At 34.2% G+C, this 20,771-nt stretch overlaps 1 protein-coding gene across 1 annotated transcript in view; it reads right to left on the bottom strand.

The window, feature by feature from the left end:
- Nucleotides 1-12,163: 12,163 nt before the first annotated feature.
- LOC145256214 (WD repeat-containing protein 81-like) overlaps nucleotides 12,164-20,771 on the bottom strand; it is a 131,103-nt gene continuing 122,495 nt past the window's right edge. The window contains exons 26-27 of the mRNA XM_080114830.1: nucleotides 18,197-18,297; nucleotides 12,164-12,911 (exon numbers count right to left, since the gene is read on the bottom strand). Coding sequence (XP_079970956.1) covers nucleotides 12,783-12,911; nucleotides 18,197-18,297 — 230 coding nt within the window. The 3' untranslated portion in view covers nucleotides 12,164-12,782. The remainder of the gene's footprint in view (nucleotides 12,912-18,196; nucleotides 18,298-20,771) is intronic.

Here is a 20,771-nt window from a genome sequence, read left to right as displayed (position 1 = left end):
GCTTGTCTAAATCCATATTGTTTGTCAGTCAGTAGTTTAGCATCTGTAAGATGATGGACTAGAGCATGGTTAATTATGGTCTCAAATATTTTGGCAAAAAGTGGGAGGAGGCTAATGGGGCGATAATTTGATGGGTCTGTCCTTTCGCCAGAATTCTTGAATACTGGTACAACAGAAGCAGTTTTCCAACAGCCCGGAAAGCAAGCTTCATTAAGGCATTTGTTGTAGAGTTTGGAGAGAACTGGAGCTACTTCGGCTGAGCACTTTTTTAATAGCACAGCTGGGATAAGATCGGGTTCACATGCTTTTGAAGTGTCAAGGTTTTTTACGATAGCATGCACCTGAGCAGGGGTGGTTTTCAGATCGTCTAGCGTGGCGTCTGTCCGCATAGGAAAGTCAGGTAGGGAATGGTTGGAAGGGTCCAGTGTAGAGTTTGAGGCAAACCGACTGGCAAGCATGTTAGCCTTGTCGGTTGCTGAGGAGACAACCTCGTGATTGTTGGTTAGTGGGGGAATTGTTAAAAACGAGAGTAATAATCTTATTGTCACAACTGACGCGTTGTAAAAATAACACTCAACTGCCGAATTCAGGAATTTTTTCTGTTGAACTTGGGTATCTGCACAGAATTTCTAACAGAACTCTTTATTTAATCCTCAGGAGTAACATGCTCTTGTTTCATCAGCCATTACTAAGTAAAAGTCGTAAACAATTTGCAGCTGCATATTGAGTCTCGCTCCCCGCATTAAGTATTGAACCTTCAACCTCCAGAAGAGTGTCACTTTATAACTGAATTTACCAAGTACCTTATCCACTTACATACCTAATATATCTGAAGAAGATCGGAGGTTACATCGACCGAAACGTTGTAAAAATAACACCCAAGATAAGAACAATAGTTTGAAGAATCCAAATAATACGAATAATCAATCCTCATCAAAAAAATTCAGAAACGTATGATGAACTTGGTATTTCAGAATTCCCTGGCACACATCCATAAATCTATACGTACTTAGACTTAAACAGACATACACAAACATGTTGGTAATGTGATCCTGTTAAAACAACCTGGAAAAAAGGATCCATAAATATCCTCAAAAGACATTTAAAATGTTACAATATGCACATTGAAAATGCCAAAAAAAAATAAATAAATAAAATTTGTCAATTTAATTTGACGTTTTTAAACAATTTACTTTTCATTTTGTTGTTCTTTTGTTTGTGAACTGCTTTTTTATTTCGTTCACCACATATTATTCAATATCGCTGTTATGTACAAAGTCTTTTGGAGGAATGTGGTGTAAAAATAGTCTGATTCTAAGTTTAATTTTTTGTTGTTGTTGTTTAGTATTAGTTTACTGGTTAAAGGAGATAAATAATGCAATGGCTTCTACAATTTAATTGTCAGAGTTTATTATCAGTGCTAGTTCAAGAAGTCTTCAGCAAGATTTATTTTAAATTAATCCAGCATGTTTAAAATTTAAATAATGATCATATATAATGTAAATCTCACCTGTCTATTTAAATGTATGTATGTATGTATGTATGTTTGTATGTTTGCCTAAAACTTTTGACAGAGGCGACAGATTTTCACGAGATCGGTATCGTTTTGAAGCTTCAGACGACAAATATCGGAAAATTGGCTAAAAACATTAATTCCTTCACCCTCAACTGGGCACTTTCTACAGGGAGAGGTCGCTTTTTTGCCGATATTTTCCAAAGTCATCCCCTCTTTTTGATTGACTAGCCTAAATTTAAGCTTCCGCCACTTCTAGTTTGGCGACAGCAGCAAAGACATCACATTTTTTCATGTTCTTTTCCTCCATGGTACGGGTTTGAGCCTGTCTGCCTACTACAACTTTTATTTTTTCTCAAAACACACCCCCAAACACCCAAGCAACGCCGAGCACGAAGTCTAGTGTAATATATGAGAGAATAGTGCATTTAGGGAATTGTTATTTATTTGTTTCTTTTATGTTTATCCAATCTTTTCTTAAGTTTTTGTTAAATTTCACCAATATATATTTGATTGCACTTATTGCATGGGACAGTATATATTCATGTCTTAGATGTGTGTTGTAGTAAAACGTTGTCTTGTTTTTAGTGTTTGTTTTATCATTTGTGATTTAATTACTTTTGTTGCAATTACTAGCATATTTAGAATGTTGTAAATTGTTATATTAGTGTCACAGGTAGGTAAAATAAGATGTCTGCTTCTACAAGAAGTGTTCAGTGTTTACTATTCTTGTTTAGTGCTTTAGAAAAAACATTGTCGGCCTTTCTTTGCATTTAGAGTGCAATATGTTTTGGACTACAAATTCTGAGTGTAGGGAAGAAAAAAATCGTTATGTTATTTCAGTTTTGAAAACCTGTTTAGAAAGGGGAATTGTTAAAACCAGAGTTGACGCCCTTGGAAATAATTGGCTCCAGCACTAACATGCGATATAATTATATGATTTGTGGATCATAAATTAAAAACGAAACAAAGCTTCTTGTTGGTTACATTTTAAAACTGGATAAACATGTGTCCAATTCCTTGATTTTTAGCATGTGTTAAAAAAAAAAAAGAAAAAAGCCTTGTTTATAAATGAGAGTGAAAAGTGAACATTAAGTTTACTTTCGACAGCAACGTGGCTTTCGTTTCACTTATTTTGTCCTTTAGTCCTCACATTTCATGAGCAATGTTTCTGACAAAGAGGAAAGAACTGCAGTTTTCTGGGTTCGGAATCTATCCACTTTGTATTTATCGTTGGCTGGTTTATGATGATGAAACAGTATTTTTATCTCCTTACATTAAGTGGCTTCATCTCTTGTCTAGAACCATTTCCATAAAAATAATCCTCCCAGTGGCAAATCATAACAGATGAGATGTAAGTAAATTTAACTTCTGTGTATGAACACATTATTCTTTGTCTCCTAAGCAATCTCTATAACAGGCACGAGGGGAAAACAAATAAACACATATCTAAAGAAATGGCAGAAACACTAGAGGAAGACCTCCAATCTGTAGTGGAATGGAGGCAAAAATGGATGGTCACATTCAATGCTGCTAAGATTAAGCTTGTTTCCTTCAATAATTACAAGAAACCTTCTCTACCACTAATAGCAATGGCCAAGAACACATTACCCTAAAGTACTTGCTTTAAACTCCTCGGCTTAATGTTTACAGGGAACATGAACTGGAATAAATACATTGAGAGAATTGGCAAGGCAGCTGCAAAGAAGGTGGGCTCTCTCTACCATGCTAGAAAAATACTTACGCCTGAAAGTATCCTGTACCTCTATAAGGCCACCATTCGCCCATGTATGGAGTACTGTTGTCACATTTTGGCTGATGCATTTGCTACTTGTCTCTCACTCCTTGACAGGGTTCAAAAGAGAGTCGCCAACCTGATAGGTCCTGAACTGTCATCTAGGCTTCAGCCTCTGTCCCATCGACGAAATGTTGCATCCCTCTGCCTGTTCTATAAGTACTTTAATGGTGAATGATGAACTACAAGCACTTGAACCCCATCGACGTGAATACCCCTGAAAAACCCAACAAGCAGCTAAATCTCACCCCTTCATAGTAGAGATCCCTAAGTGTAAAAAAGACTTCTACTCCAATAGTTTCTTCCTCAGAACTGCTAGACTTTGGAACTCCCTTCCAGGATTCTGCTTTCCCAACTGTACTGACATGCAGAAGTTCAAGTATAATGTGAACAGACATCTTGCTACTCAACTCCCTTCATAATACCCTGCAACTTATGTCCCCGATAGTAGCCCCCTACTTCAAAATGGCACTGTGCTTTGTTTGGGGTGAAAATTGAACAAACAAAAAAAAAATCCATGTATTCACTATTCTACGATGGAACGAATGTATTTTCAAAATTTTAAATCCATTTTTTTCTATCATATTTTTGTTTTCACGCATTTATGTAATTTTTATGCCATCTTTAAAATCTACGCACATTTCTAATATCTTTGTGGAACGAAGTCAAAATAATTGACAGGGATGCAAGGTGAAGGGTTAGGCAACTGAAAGAGGTAGCACATGCTAAAAAAAAAAGAAAAAGGAAAAGAAAAATTACTAAACAAACCACGCCTGGAATTTAGTAACATTTGAGAGCCTCTAATTGAAGAAAAAAAAAATATTGTACACCCTTACAATTTCAGCGATCTCTATCATAACTGCCTTCCCTTTGTCAATAAATTTTTTTCTCAGAGATTCGAAACAATGACCAAAAAATGGAGCCTGACTCACAGAAATACGAAAATATCTACGGAGCCACTAACTTTTCTCTTTTCTTTTCCAAACTATAACCAACACGCTTGATTATGGTCGAGAGACAATCTGACCAAAACGTTGTACAAATAACACTCAAGATGAGAACAATCGTCCGATCAATACAAGTAATACAAATAATCAGTCCTCATTTATTGTGGACTATTATCATAATCATGATAATAGTCCACAATAAATAAACGAATAAATAATACTCATCTGAATAAACATTCCAATTAATTAAACAATACAATCAGTCCTCATCTAAAAAAAGTCCTAACTTTAATGCATTTATATATGTGTGTATATATGTATGTGTGTATATATGTATGTGTGTATATATATTTATATGCATTTTTTAATTTCGGTTTGAATATGCACGTGTATATTTATTTATATGTATTTGTGTATGCATATATATGTATGTGTGTGTATACATGCGTACGCATGTGTACACATATATGCATATAAGTTCACATAAAAGTGTAGGTAGTAGCTCAATAGTGTATGATATGACTAGAGCTTAAAATAAGATAGTAATTTCAAACAAAAAGGTTCAGGATTTTATTAAAACAAAATACTTTAATACAAACAAATGTTTCTGCTTATTCTGAAAACATAGATATTCTTGATAAACAAAATATCAAGATATTTTTAAAAGGCTTCGTCGTCATACTCATCAAAAATACAACCGTCAACATTTCTAAGTTATTCATTAAACTTTTCTCTTTTTGTTCATAGACCAAATGAAAACTTTTTTTTCATTCTATTCATTAAAAGTTCAAGTTGATTGTGGTTGATAACAAAAAATGTACACTGATGAAGTCTTTTTGAAAATATTTTGATATTTACCAAGAAAATGTATGGTTTAGGAAGGGGCAAAAACAATTTTTTCTATTAAAATATTTTTTGTTGTTTGTTTCTTTTTTCTTTTGATCTGGAACATTTTTTTTTTAAATTTCGGTTTGAATCTGGCTGGCTGGTTTTTTATGGCATATCAACCCTTTTTTATATTATTTAATGCAAAATCCAGTGATTTTGAAGAAAATATTTTAATAGAATATATTTGTTTGTTTTTTTTTTTTCAAGTCAGTTTCTATTTAACCCATAGTTGGGACCCTAACAGGTACTACCACTCCGGGTCAGAGTGAACCTGGGAGCAATGGCAATTAAAGGGTGGCTTCACACTCCCTAAAGCCCGCAAGCTGAGGCCTCACCATCGGATATAGTTTAAGGTCATACCCAGGATCTTCATCTGGCAGAATAGTTTCATTATTTATACTGATAAGTAAATAGTAATATAAAATAAATAAATATATATATATATATATATACACATACATACTGGCAGGGAAACCTGACATTGTCCAGGATTGAATGAGGATTAACAAATGTCCCATACTTTCATTGTCATCGAAATTGGTGAAATCGACCATTTTTTAATCAAATCGATTAATTGCCTTCTCTAGTAAGGGGCCCCCTCTTCGTAGTGCTCCAGGAGGAACCTTCACATGCCTCCCCACAGTGATTTAGTCCACACTGCATTATAGTATGCATTGCATTGTAGAGAATCTGTTGATTTTATAAAATTATACGTAAATAATAGCTTCATTTAAAGTTTGAAATGGAAAGGTCAAGTATTATGGTTCAATTATGCTCTAAACAGAAACATTCATTTCGAAAGCGCCCCTGTCCTATCAAAGAACCAGCTGTTGATTTTATGAAATTATTTTTACATAATCACTTGAATTAAAGGTAAACATTAAGTCAAGTATCATGGTTTGAATGTGCTCTATAAAGAAACATCTATTTTGAACACTTTCCTGTCTTATAAAAGAATCTACTGTTGATTTTATATGGCAGACCTTTCTGCTTGTGCGGCGATAAAACTTCTCAAATGCACTTGTGATGTTACGTTATATAAAAGTGTTAACTTTGGTCAAAATCGGACTTTCTTTTTTAATCATATTTTTTCGATTATTGATTTTCCATACCTTATTAGATGCATTCTAATACAAAAACTATGTAAGAACACTTTCAGACAGATCAATTACCTTAGTGTGAATTTTTTTTCTAAATCGGCCCAGCCATTTCCGAGTCTATAGGGAACAAACTCACACACACAAAGTTCCTTTTATATAATAATAGAAGATAAACAGATACACACACATATTTATATATACATACACATACATTTGTATGCTGATACACCAGTCACATTTTGCAAATCAAAATGGCACAGTGAACACTTTTGTCCAATTAAAGCACTTCGCCATAATAAATCCTTAGTCATCACTAGGGCTATGACAAGAGAGTATTCTTTTCATTATTTTGACTCTCGAGTTTATATCAGTTAATATTTTATGTTTTTAGATAGAGTGATGTGATTCTCAATTGGTTAACTGTGTCGGATATATACTCAAGAGTCAAGACAATGATAAGAATGTTCTCTTGTCATAGCCCTAGTCATCACAAGCCATGACAAAGTCTTCGAAGCTGTCATACCTGATCACTAAGATTACATCAACAAAATGGTGACCATCCTATAGGACACCTCTAAATTTGCGCAGTTAGTTACAGAAGATATACATGATTCTACCTTATCAATCGAGACTAAGTTCCAAAAACATCTGATTAAATGAATAAAAAGCAGAGTTCTTCATGTGACAATTTCAAATTTAATTAGACCTACTGATTCTACTCATCTTCATGATTTAACTTACCATTAAGACCTATATTATCAATAATTGGATCTTCTCAATAAGTTAGCCAAATGGCTCACAACTATTTTAGAAAACGTTTTGGAACGTTACAGTTGTTTTGCATAAAAGATTTTTTTTTATTTCTTCACTCGTGTTCCACTTTTCATGTTTTTATCTCTTCACTCGTGTTCCACTTTTCATGTTTTTATCTCTTCACTCGTGTTCCACTTTTCATGTTTTTATCTCTTCACTCGTGTTCCACTTTTCATGTTTTTATCTCTTCACTCGTGTTCCACTTTTCATGTTTTTATCTCTTCACTCGTGTTTCACTTTTCATGTTTTTATCTCTTCACTCGTGTTCCACTTTTCATGTTTTTATCTCTTCACTCGTGTTCCACTTTTCATGTTTTTATCTCTTCACTCGTGTTTCACTTTTCATGTTTTTTATCTCTTCACTCGTGTTCCACTTTTCATGTTTTTATCTCTTCACTCGTGTTCCACTTTTCATGTTTTTATCTCTTCACTCGTGTTCCACTTTTCATGTTTTTATCTCTTCACTCGTGTTTCACTTTTCATGTTTTTATCTCTTCACTCGTGTTTCACTTTTCATGTTTTTATCTCTTCACTCGTGTTTCACTTTTCATGTTTTTATCTCTTCACTCGTGTTCCACTTTTCATGTTTTTATCTCTTCACTCGTGTTTCACTTTTCATGTTTTTATCTCTTCACTCGTGTTCCACTTTTCATGTTTTTATCTCTTCACTCGTGTTTCACTTTTCATGTTTTTATCTCTTCACTCGTGTTTCCACTCGTGTTTCACTTTTCATGTTTTTATCTCTTCACTCGTGTTCCACTTTTCATGTTTTTATCTCTTCACTCGTGTTTCCACTCGTGTTTCACTTTTCATGTTTTTATCTCTTCACTCGTGTTCCACTTTTCATGTTTTTATCTCTTCACTCGTGTTTCCACTCGTGTTCCACTTTTCATGTTTTTATCTCTTCACTCGTGTTTCCACTCGTGTTTCACTTTTCATGTTTTTATCTCTTCACTCGTGTTCCACTTTTCATGTTTTTATCTCTTCACTCGTGTTTCCACTCGTGTTCCACTTTTCATGTTTTTATCTCTTCACTCGTGTTTCCACTCGTGTTTCACTTTTCATGTTTTTATCTCTTCACTCGTGTTTCACTTTTCATGTTTTTATCTCTTCACTCGTGTTCCACTTTTCATGTTTTTATCTCTTCACTCGTGTTCCACTTTTCATGTTTTTATCTCTTCACTCGTGTTCCACTTTTCATGTTTTTATCTCTTCACTCGTGTTCCACTTTTCATGTTTTTATCTCTTCACTCGTGTTTCACTTTTCATGTTTTTATCTCTTCACTCGTGTTTCACTTTTCATGTTTTTATCTCTTCACTCGTGTTTCACTTTTCATGTTTTTATCTCTTCACTCGTGTTTCACTTTTCATGTTTTTATCTCTTCACTCGTGTTTCACTTTTCATGTTTTTATCTCTTCACTCGTGTTCCACTTTTCATGTTTTTATCTCTTCACTCGTGTTTCACTTTTCATGTTTTTATCTCTTCACTCGTGTTCCACTTTTCATGTTTTTATCTCTTCACTCGTGTTTCACTTTTCATGTTTTTATCTCTTCACTCGTGTTTCCACTCGTGTTTCACTTTTCATGTTTTTATCTCTTCACTCGTGTTCCACTTTTCATGTTTTTATCTCTTCACTCGTGTTTCCACTCGTGTTTCACTTTTCATGTTTTTATCTCTTCACTCGTGTTCCACTTTTCATGTTTTTATCTCTTCACTCGTGTTTCCACTCGTGTTCCACTTTTTATGTTTTTATCTCTTCACTCGTGTTTCCACTCGTGTTTCACTTTTCATGTTTTTATCTCTTCACTCGTGTTCCACTTTTCATGTTTTTATCTCTTCACTCGTGTTTCCACTCGTGTTCCACTTTTCATGTTTTTATCTCTTCACTCGTGTTCCACTTTTCATGTTTTCATCTCTTCACTCGTGTTTCACTTTTCATGTTTTTATCTCTTCACTCGTGTTTCACTTTTCATGTTTTTATCTCTTCACTCGTGTTCCACTTTTCATGTTTTTATCTCTTCACTCGTGTTCCACTTTTCATGTTTTTATCTCTTCACTCGTGTTTCACTTTTCATGTTTTTATCTCTTCACTCGTGTTCCACTTTTCATGTTTTTATCTCTTCACTCGTGTTCCACTTTTCATGTTTTTATCTCTTCACTCGTGTTTCCACTCGTGTTTCACTTTTCATGTTTTTATCTCTTCACTCGTGTTTCACTTTTCATGTTTTTATCTCTTCACTCGTGTTTCACGTTTCATGTTTTTATCTCTTCACTCGTGTTTCACTTTTCATATTCTTCATCTCTTCACTCGTGTTTCACTTTTCATATTCTTCATCTCTTCACTCGTGTTCCACTTTTCATATTCTTCATCTCTTCACTCGTGTTCCACTTTTCATATTCTTCATCTCTTCACTCGTGTTCCACTTTTCATATTCTTCATCTCTTCACTCGTGTTCCACTTTTCATATTCTTCATCTCTTCACTCGTGTTCCACTTTTCATATTCTTCATCTCTTCACTCGTGTTCCACTTTTCATATTCTTCATCTCTTCACTCGTGTTCCACTTTTCATATTCTTCATCTCTTCACTCGTGTTCCACTTTTCATATTCTTCATCTCTTCACTCGTGTTCCACTTTTCATATTCTTCATCTCTTCACTCGTGTTCCACTTTTCATATTCTTCATCTCTTCACTCGTGTTCCACTTTTCATATTCTTCATCTCTTCACTCGTGTTCCACTTTTCATATTCTTCATCTCTTCACTAGTGTTTCACTTTTGGAGATTATGTGAAGATGCTTTATATCACAGTCAACTTCTGACTCCCATTATTCCTGAAAACATTTTCATGGAACAAATGAAATTTTCCACAATGTCGGTCTAATTCAGTTTAATGACATCATCTATAGACAAATAGATGTGTGTCCATGAGTCCGCCCCTGGAACTGGCTTTGGCAAATATCTTTGTACATTTCCATGAAAAGGCTCTACTATCTGGTTTTCAAAACCAGATTTTTACTTTCGTTACATTGATATTTAACAACACAACGAAAGCTAGCCTTTTTAATTTTTTTACTCTTTACTTCATTATGTTTAATAAATTTGGTCCGTATATAGGCATTATAAAATTCTGTATGGCCAAAAAGATACTTCCATACGTAGTGATGAAAGTAATATGGTAATTAAGCTAAACAGTATTTTCCACTTTTCATCCAAATTTTTTTTTTCCAATGAATGTTGTCAAAAAATTAAGTGATTAAAGTAATATGGTAATTAAGCTAAACAGTATTTTCCACTTTTCATCCAAATTTTTTTTTTTCAAATGAATGTTGTCAAAAAATTAAGTGATGAAAGTAATATGGTAATTAAGCTAAACAGTATTTTCCACTTTTCATCCAAATTTTTTTTTCAAATGAATGTTTTCAAAAAATTAAGTAATGAAAGTAATATGGTAATTAAGCTAAACAGTATTTCCCACTTTTCATCCAAATTTTTTTTTTTAAAATGAATGTTGTCAAAAAATTAAGTGATGAAAGTAATATGGTAATTAAGCTAAACAGTATTTTCCACTTTTCATCCAAATTTTTTTTTTCCAATGAATGTTGTCAAAAAATTAAGTGATTAAAGTAATATGGTAATTAAGCTAAACAGTATTTTCCACTTTTCATCCAAATTTTTTTTTTTCAAATGAATGTTGTCAAAAAATTAAGTGATGAAAGTAATATGGTAATTAAGCTAAACAGTATTTTCCACTTTTCATCCAAATTTTTTTTTCAAATGAATGTTGTCAAAAAATTAAGTAATGAAAGTAATATGGTAATTAAGCTAAACAGTATTTCCCACTTTTCATCCAAATTTTTTTTTTTAAAATGAATGTTGTCAAAAAATTAAGTGATGAAAGTAATATGGTAATTAAGCTAAACAGTATTTCCCACTTTTCATCCAAATTTTTTTTTTTAAAATGAATGTTGTCAAAAAATTAAGTGATTAAAGTAATATGGTAATTAAGCTAAACAGTATTTTCCACTTTTCATCCAAATTTTTTTTTTTCAAATGAATGTTGTCAAAAAATTAAGTGATTAAAGTAATATGGTAATTAAGCTAAACAGTATTTTCCACTTTTCATCCAAATTTTTTTTTTTAAAATGAATGTTGTCAAAAAATTAAGTGATGAAAGTAATATGGTAATTAAGCTAAACAGTATTTCCCACTTTTCATCCAAATTTTTTTTTTTAAAATGAATGTTGTCAAAAAATTAAGTGATGAAAGTTATATGGTAATTAAGCAAAACAGTATTTCCCACTTTTCATCCAAAATGTGCTTATTTCTACTAGTATGTTTTTTTGCTTATCCATTATTCCATAAACTAATTTTCCTTATATTTAATTCTATTTATTTTGTTCTCATTTTTCTATAAAAACAGACATTTTTATAGTAGCATACAATTATATTCATATGTAAATTCATTTTTTGGTTTCATGTGATTGTGTTTTTTGTGTTGTGGGGGTGTCATGTTGGGGTTGGCAGTGGAGTAGACATTTTATTCATTTTCTCATTCAGATCTTTAGGAAGATTAACATTCTTCTTTCTTTTGTGTATATTAACAAATTCTAGAGCATTAACGGATGAAACGTGTTTCCAGACCATTCAAAATGTCACCAAAAAATTAATCCATTAACACACCTTTAGGGCTTCTAGTGCAGCGGATAGTGGTGTTGAGTCTCTATGGTTCCAGGTGAGCATTGTCTGCAGATAGCGGTTTCAATCCTACCCAATGCAGGCCAGAGGATTAGTTGGCTAAAACATGGTGAAACAACAACAACTATGGAAGGCAGTAATTACTGGGGATACAGTTACAAGACTCAGCATTCCTATCATGTTGCGGATACTACCTGAAGAAGATCAGAGGATGAGTTGGCTGAAACGTGGTGAAACAACGACTATGAAGATGAGGATAAAAGTCTGCAAAAAATGAATAAACACACCTCCATCTTTTTAATCATACACCTATTCTATTTCTAAAAAAAAAAAAAAAAAACAGGGATTACATCAGTCATGTAATCTACAATGGACCCGTGATACAAAGGATAAAGTGTTAAATATAATAACCAGTTGTAAGGTATTCTTTATTTACATTAAAAGTGTGAACATGTTTTTCTTACTTTGCAAAATATGAAAACATGAATTAAAAAACGAATTTAAAAAAAAAAAAAAAAGATTAATACTGTTAATTCCTCAAGAAAAAGAAAACAAAAAACCAATGACGGAAAAAAAGAATTTTAATTTAAGAAACCGGAAATCAAATTAAAATGTAACAAATAGTTCATCTGATAAAAATCAGAATAATGACATTGAAACACGATGAAGTGACTCGAATCTCATACATCTTAAATGTATACAGTGCTGTGTCGAGGGTGGAATGGTAATGTCTGACAATATGGTGGCCCCGGGCATCCTAATTAGGTAACCAATTATATTCAAAATATCCATCTCCTTTCTCATGATATCTCAGTACTAGGATTTATACTTGAGTCTTTATATATCCAATAGAACAGTGGCCCCAGGCACCCCAATTTGGTAAACAATCATAGCAAAATATCCCACCCCCCTTGTCCATAATGTCTCAGTACTAGGATTTATACTCGAGTCTTTAGGACACACAATCAAGGAGCTTCACCAGACCTCTGCATGCCACTAAATATAGCTCATCTTTTTTTTTTTTTTTTTCAGCAAAGCAATCGTATGGCACCGTTGTCTGCTCCCAGCAAGAGAGTTCGATTCAGTGGCAATATGGCCATACTGGCAAGAACGCCTTTAAAGATTTCAGGATGAAGCTTCGTGCTGGTGTAGGTGGCCTGTAAAAAGAAGACAACAAAATAATTTGAACAATTGCATGACCATACACAGAAGAAATTTATACAAATACCAATTCTATACAAAACTCTCCTACTACTACTACTACTACTACGACGACGATAATGCTGTTACCTTGTTGTTATGCTTATATATATGAGAAAAGAAATTAAAACTGTAAATTAAAATTTACAATTAAATTTATTATTCAACAGAATACTCCTGTAACACAGTGTTCAAAGTCCTTATTCTGTAGAGTTTCAAAGAATGCTGTTTTTGCTATTCTTCTCAGCAGAGGACAGAAAGAAATTAGCAAATTATAATTGTAGCTAGGCTAGAATTTGCTGGTTGAGGCATTACATGAAACTACAATTTATGATAGTCATAAATTGTAAAATGTTTGCGTCCATGAAGAAATGAAAAAAAATGAGGGAAATGTGAAAACAAACAAAAACAAACCAGTACTAACATTCTTGTTTATTTGAAGACGTTTTATATATATATATATATATATATATATATATATTATTCTAGTACATCATAGTCCGGTGATTTTGCCATACTCGCCAAGGGTATTTAATCCATACTTGGAGGAGTTTGCTAGATGGCCGTTATCACTTGGTGCTCATCCACCCTTAAATAGGTTTTGTTTTTAGTTCTGTTGGGTGCCTAGTCACCCTCCTCATCAAGCTTGCTTGATGAGGAGGGTGCCAGTTTAGTCACCGACAATCTGACCATGGACAGGTTGGCCTGGTTTACATGTTACTAGTAGCATTCTCATTAATGACCTGATGGCAAACAGTAAAGTTAAGAAAAGTTTAATACTACAATATTGAAATGAAGAAAATCTAAAACAAACTTTGTTATTCTTTCTGTCATCCATCGCTAAATATGCACCGGATTTTATGTTGAAAATTTAATTGTCGATGGAAAAACCATTGAGGAAGTTGAAAGCTACATCTACTTGGGAAAGAAAATGACGACAGATGGAGCTCTCCTTCCTGAGTGAGATAAAGAGAAAGATAACATTGGGATGGGCAGCTTTTGGGAAAGTGGAGAATATCATGAGAAGCCAAAAAGCAAATATGTCAATCAAAGGGAAGATCTTCAATGAATATGTACGGCATGTGATCTATAGTAGTGAAACATGGGCCTGACAACTCACCAAAGTGAAATCTTGGCAGTAGCACAAAGGAAGATGAAGAGGATAATGTTAGACATCACTCTACAAGACAGAAAGACAAACATCTGGATCTGCCAACAAACAAGAGTCATTGACATCAGTACTGCCATCAAAACATCCAAATACAGATGGGCAGGGCAGGTAGCCAGACAACATGACAACAAATGGTCCATTAGAACAATGGAATGGACAGACACCTCATGAACATAAACCAAAGGGAAGACCAAGAACAAGATGGAGAGACGACCTGATAAAACACATGGGTCCCACATGGCAGTGGATAACTCAGAACAGAGTTAGATGGCTAAAGTTCAGGGAGGGGTTCCTCATTGAGTGATAAAACCCTTATTGATTGATTGATTGAATTATTTTATGTATATGTGACCCGATGATAGTCTTCATGATCATTTCTGATAAAACAATGCAAGATGAGTAGTAGATGCAAATCAGTTATGCTCAGAGTCAGGGCTTAATGTTGCAAGTGAACCAGTCGTATTTGCGAGTGATTTTTTTTTTCATGCGCAATCTTCCAAAGCTCATTATTGAGTAACAAATGTCTTTTCAATCTTTATTATTATTAAATAAAACGAACAAAGTCAAGTTATTTAAACAATAAAAGGTTTAATGAAACTATACTTTTTTTTTATTGAAGGCTGTTTAAAAAATATCTGAAGAATTTCAAATGTTTATACGTTCAAGTATCGGCATAAAATTCAGTATATATTTAGAATTACCCTTATTAAAAAAAACACAGAAAAATATTTATTATGTCACAGATCAAAGATGTCATATTCCAAAAACGATGTGGATTAAGCTAGTAACTTTTTTATTTGGCTAGTAAACAAAAATATTTAATTGTGAAAGGTCAACCAATGATAAATTAGTCAGTAGAGCCTTGTAAGTGCATATGATACCATTACATAGCATAAAAAGAGGAACCCCAAATGTTGCCCGTTGCTAGCTGTCTGGTTGTGTCATTCATAAGCAACTTTTTTCTTGGATGATCTACTCTCATCTAGCTTTGACTCCAATCTCTCTCAAGGGACCTCCGAACCACCAACTAACCCAAACTGGACACTGTCTTCAACTGTCGTAAACCCAAGACAGTCTGTAAATTGTCCCTAGCTGTTGTAAACTGTAGGAAAACTCACTCCTAAAACTGTTTGTAAACAAACTCTAAATATATTTACCCTTATGTTCGGTCTTTTGTCCGCCATACCTTGATTAACAATCCCATTATTTGCTGACTTTGTGCGCCTTGGTGAATAATTTCTTATAACTTTGTACTGCTGATAAACTTATTTCCTTTTGTTATATTTTGCCTCTCTTTTTTTTTTTTCTTAACACTTGGATGGGGGAGGGAAGTCAATAGTATCGCACATTTATGTAAAATTAAATTTAAATTCATTGGTGACATGAACTAAACCAAATTTTTTCAAAAGTGTTCAATGTGTTGAGTGCAGCTTTTATGAATACAAGTATATAAATAATCGGCACTTGTACAGTTTAATTAAGACATTAAAAAATGAAAATATTGAAAAAAGTTTAAATCGTACGTTGAAGTTCTCCGAAAAAAAATTTCACTTAATTTCATCAAGTAGTTTTTTTTACAGCGAAAAAAAAACAATTTGTTATGATACCAAGCAAAAGGTTCGATTTTTAGGAAGAAAAACTAGTAATAAAGATGGGGAGGGAGTGTCGGCGTTTTAACTGGAGTTATCTCCCGTGGCGTTTCTAAAATTCAAACAAAATTTTTTTTTTAATCCAAGATGTCTGCCTTCAACGTGCTGTCATAAAAACGTGCTTTTCCACTGTTAAAAAAAAAAAAAAAAAAAAAAACTACTCGATCAAATTAAGTGAATTTTTTTCGGAGATCTTCAGTTCAAAACGGATACGTACAATATAACCTTTTTTCGATATTTTCATTTTTTTATGTCTTCATTAAACTGTACAAGTACTAAATAATCATAAGTAATCCTCATAATGTTTATATATTTTTAATAGGAGACACACAGAATGGAACAATAAAATTGTCACCTGAGAAAGACAACATGATTCCATTTCCGTTTAAGGAAAACTGGTTTTCTTTTTTTGTTGCAGATCATCTACTAGTTGACCAGTTGTATACAAATCCCAGGAATAATAGGAGTCTTCTATCATGTCTGAAAGTGACACAATGTTCAACGAGTAAGATCGGAGATGTGCCACTGTACAACTCATGCTGTCTTCCGATTCAAGTTATGACAACAGGACCATTGCCAACACCCACAAAGGCACAGCTCAATGAAGTTTTCGGCCACAATTATGGCGTTTGGTGTGGTTTCAAGTGAGAGCCACATCATGCAACCTAAAATCTTTGAAGTCAGTTTGAAAGTCAACACCAAAGTGTACCTGGATGTGCTGAAGAGTGTGATGATCTCCAGGTGGCTGCTGGCAGACCCTGGATGTGGTAGCAGGACTCAGCACCAGCTCACAAATCCAAAGAGACCAAGACATGGCTTCAGAAGGAGTGCTACGATTTTGTACTCTTCTTTCACTGCCAACACCCCTCCTCCCCCGACCTGAACCCGCTAGACTACTTCGATTGGTTATACGTCGAGAACATCACTAACATGACCTTCCAAAACACCAAAGCCAGCCTGATCGCCACCGACATTTGTGGAAAAGGCATGCTCCCAGTTCCAAACCCGTATTGAGGCGGTGATTGAGACTGAAGGCGGCTATATTAAATAGATGTCAGCTCTACTACATAATCAAGTTAACCGAATTGAATTTTTCAATAAAAGTTTTAAAATAAAGTTGTATTGTTGTTTTCTTTAGGGCAACAAATTTATTGTTCTATATGGGTGTATTATTTCATTAGAATGTATTTTGAAATACTTTAAATTTGAACATAAATGTTTAGATAGCATGAGGGGAGGAGCAGGCGAATAACGCGAATAAATGTCGAACGATAAGAGGAGTTAACTCATCTTGTTGTGGACCATTAAAATGATAAGAGGAGTGTTGAGAAAAATTGAAATGGTTGAAAGAGAGAAAGAGAAAAAGATGGAAGCACGAGATGGGTAAGAGAGAACAATTAGAACAATTATGTGACTGCATGCAGAACAAAATTGTACAAATATTTAAAAAAGAAGAGAAAATGCAGGGAAGGAAAAAGAAAATTGGAGGATGGAAGGGGTAGAAATGGGAGGGAGGAAAGAGAAAATGGTGGCGAAAAAAAAAGAAATGGAAAGAGAGAGAGAGAGAAAGGGGAGGAAAGAGAGAGGGGGAAGGGAAGAAAAGAGAGAGGGGAAGGAAGAGGAAAGAGAGAGGGGGGAAAAGACAGGAAAGAGAGAGGGGAAAGGACAGGAAAGAGAGAGGGGGAAAGGACAGGAAAGAGAGAGAGGGAAAGGACAGGAAAGAGAGAGGGGGAAAGGACAGGAAAGAAAGAGGAGGAAAGGACAGGAAAGGAGAGGAGACAGAGAGGGGAAAGGGAGGAAAGACAGAGAGGGGAAAGGGAGGAAAGACAGAGAGGGGAAAGGGAGGAAAGACAGAGAGGGGAAAGGGAGGAAAGACAGAGAGGGGGAAAGGAGAGGAGACAGAGAGGGGAAGGGGAGGAGAGACAGAGAGGGAAAGGGGAGGAAAGACAGAGAGGGAAAGGGGAGGAAAGAGAGAGAGGGAAAGGGGAGAAAAGAGAGAGAGGGAAAGGGGAGAAAAGAGAGAGAGGGAAAGGGGAGAAAAGAGAGAGAGGGAAAGAGAGAGAGGAAAAGAGAGAGAGAGGTGGGAACGAGAGAGGGAAAGAGAGAGGGAAAGAGAGAGGGAAGGGCAAAGAGATAAGGGATAGAAGAAAGAAAGGCATAGAGGGAGAGAGAAGGGTGAAGAGACAAAAATAAGGAAGATAGAAGAAATCTGGATACAAAGAGCAAGGGGTTATTGTAACATCAAATATATTCTGAAAATTTTTCAAAGGTTTTGTCCATTGATTTGGTTACAGCTGCTTAAACCAGTGATTGTGTTGAATCTATGTTTTTGTATTCATCAATTTATCGCATATACAATCTACCAACGTTGGCCAACATAGCATGGGTCATCTAGGATTTTATTAAAAAGAGCAATGCTTACATGTCTGTCTATAGATGAATGGACTCCGATTTTATTTCCAGCAGTTGCTGAAATGATTTGGTTCCGATAGAGACCGATACAGTGGACAGGTTCTGAGGCTCCTAGAAAATAAAAAGAAAATATTTTATTTATATTTTTAGCTTGGGTCTGAGAAAAGATGAAAAAACAGAGATAAAGGAGTTAGTTGATAAAACAAATGTACACTGATGAAGCCTTTTTGAAAATATTTTGAAAATGGATGCTTTTGAAATAAGCAGAAACAATTGTTTGCATTTAAATGTTTTGTTTTAATTGAATCCGGAATAGTTTTTAAATTATTATTGTTATATACCTAACAGGGTACAAAACAGTCTACAAATCTAGTGAGCAAAGATCTTTTTGCCTTCCTACTTCCACGTTCTCACAGAAGAGATGTTGCAAGTCTATCTCTGATTCATCTTTACTATTATGGTAAGTGCCTGACGGAGCTTCAACTATGGTTTCCTATTGTAAAACATTCATTACCAACTACTATAACAACTGTCAACAATTTCCCTCAATCTCTATCTGTGCCTAAAACTAAATGAAAATTCCATTAACAGAGCTTCTTTTCCAGATCTGTCCATCTGTGGAACACAATAGTGTGGGTGTTGCTTCCTAGCTGACTATAAGTCATTTTCAAGTCTAATGTAAATAAGTTTTTGCTGGGCTGTCTTTTTATATAATTAAACCCTACCCAAGTACCACCATTACTGATCATCACAGTGTTATCTTGCCATTTACCTAACACTCATTATCTTCGAGTGGCCTCCAGGCCTTGATAAATGACATACAATATATTTAATTTATAATATAAATCTCAGTTGTTTGTGTGTCCAGCTAAAAGTCAAAAATTTAAAAACCGAAAAACGACCACCATGAATATGATATTGTCGGAACCATCGATCCTTTGGACACGTAATATCGTAAATTCAGAAAAAAATATGTTTTTCTACCTGAATGACTGCAAAATTTGATGGGGAGGGTCACATAAAATCGTCTCCTTCTAAACGGTTTGAACATCCATGCATGCATAAACCATTCATCTATTATATAAATCTCACCTGTCTAAATGTATGTATGTATGTTTATATGTCTGCCTAAAACTTTCAACAGAGGTGACAGGTTTTCATGAGATCGGTATCGTTTTGGAGCTCGACCCTTCAGATGACAAATATCGAAAAATTGACTAAAAACATTAATTTCTTCCCCCTCAACTGGGCACTTTTCTACAGGGAGGGGTTGCTTTTTTTGCCGATATTTTCGAAAGTTATCCTCTCTTTTCGATTAACTAGCCTTAATTTAAACCTTCGCCACATCCAGTTTGGTGATGGATGCAACAGCAAAGACGTCACATTTTTTTTATGTTCTTTTCCTCCTTTTCGGTACGGGTTCGAACCTGCCTACCTACTAACACTTTTTTCTTTTTTTTTTTTGCTAAAAGCACACCTCCAAACACCCAGGCAACACTGGGCACCCAGGCTAGTATCTTATATATATCAAACTGATAAATTTGCAACGTCATGTTATGTACATCGGCGTAGCTGAATGGATCCCAAGGTTTGCTCATAACTATTACTTTTTGTGTTTTGAACCCACATAACGGCAGACGTTTTGTATTTTATTTTTAACATATTTTTGAAAACATTTCAGTAAGCGTTTGCATTTAAACAGGGTTAAAAGAATTTTTAAACATCTTTTGTTTTGTACTTTCGCAATTTTTTATCAAATTAAAAACAAAAATTATTTTTCTTATCAGCAGTTGATTAAGCTACCCTCAGCTAAATATTAAAGATTTAAAGATTAGATTATTATTGAATGCATGATCATTACGCCTGTGGAACTCTGTTCCGTCTGCCTGCTTCCCACCTGATTACAACTTGGATGTCTTCAAGTCCAACGTTAACAAATTCCTAATGAACCGCCCCCTTAAGTAAACACTTCATCAAATCTCCACACTAATGTAATGTACTTGCAATAACCCTTATCCCTGAGTGGCTTCCGGGCCTTGATAAGTGGTGACCACTGTGTAAAAAAAAAAAAAAAAAACTTATGTAAATGACAAATATATTTTTTTTAATCGTAACTGTTTGATACTTTTTTTGGAATTCGCAACAGTGGGCCCATATCAGTGGATTTTTTAAATTATTGAAATTAAAACAAAAATCATTTGCAAGTGTTATAAAAAAAAATTCTATTTTGTTATTTTTAAAATTGAATTATTTTCAAGATTTTTCTCTCCTATCCTTAAACTAGACATAAAAACAATTTCAACCACCCACAAAGTAACTCAGCCATTGCAATGGACCGTATGCGTTACTTTCATTGTAAAAAGATAAATTTGCAACGTCAAAATATCTTTGCCATGTTGGCCTAATGGATACCGTGCTTGCTTACAAGCTAAGCTTTTGAGGTTTGCACCCAGCATGGGTCATTTTTTTTTTTAATGACACAATAAGTTATGATAAACATTTTTTTTTAAAACAAACACGTATTTTGGTTAAAAAAATATTTATTTTGTTATTTTTTAAAATTGAATTACTTTCAGTTCGTTTAA

The sequence above is a fragment of the Euprymna scolopes genome, chromosome 32 (genome assembly GCF_053919585.1).
Source record: "Euprymna scolopes isolate OS-2025 chromosome 32, ASM5391958v1, whole genome shotgun sequence".
NCBI lineage: Eukaryota > Metazoa > Mollusca > Cephalopoda > Sepiida > Sepiolidae > Euprymna > Euprymna scolopes.
This window is presented reverse-complemented; position numbering and strand designations above follow the sequence as displayed.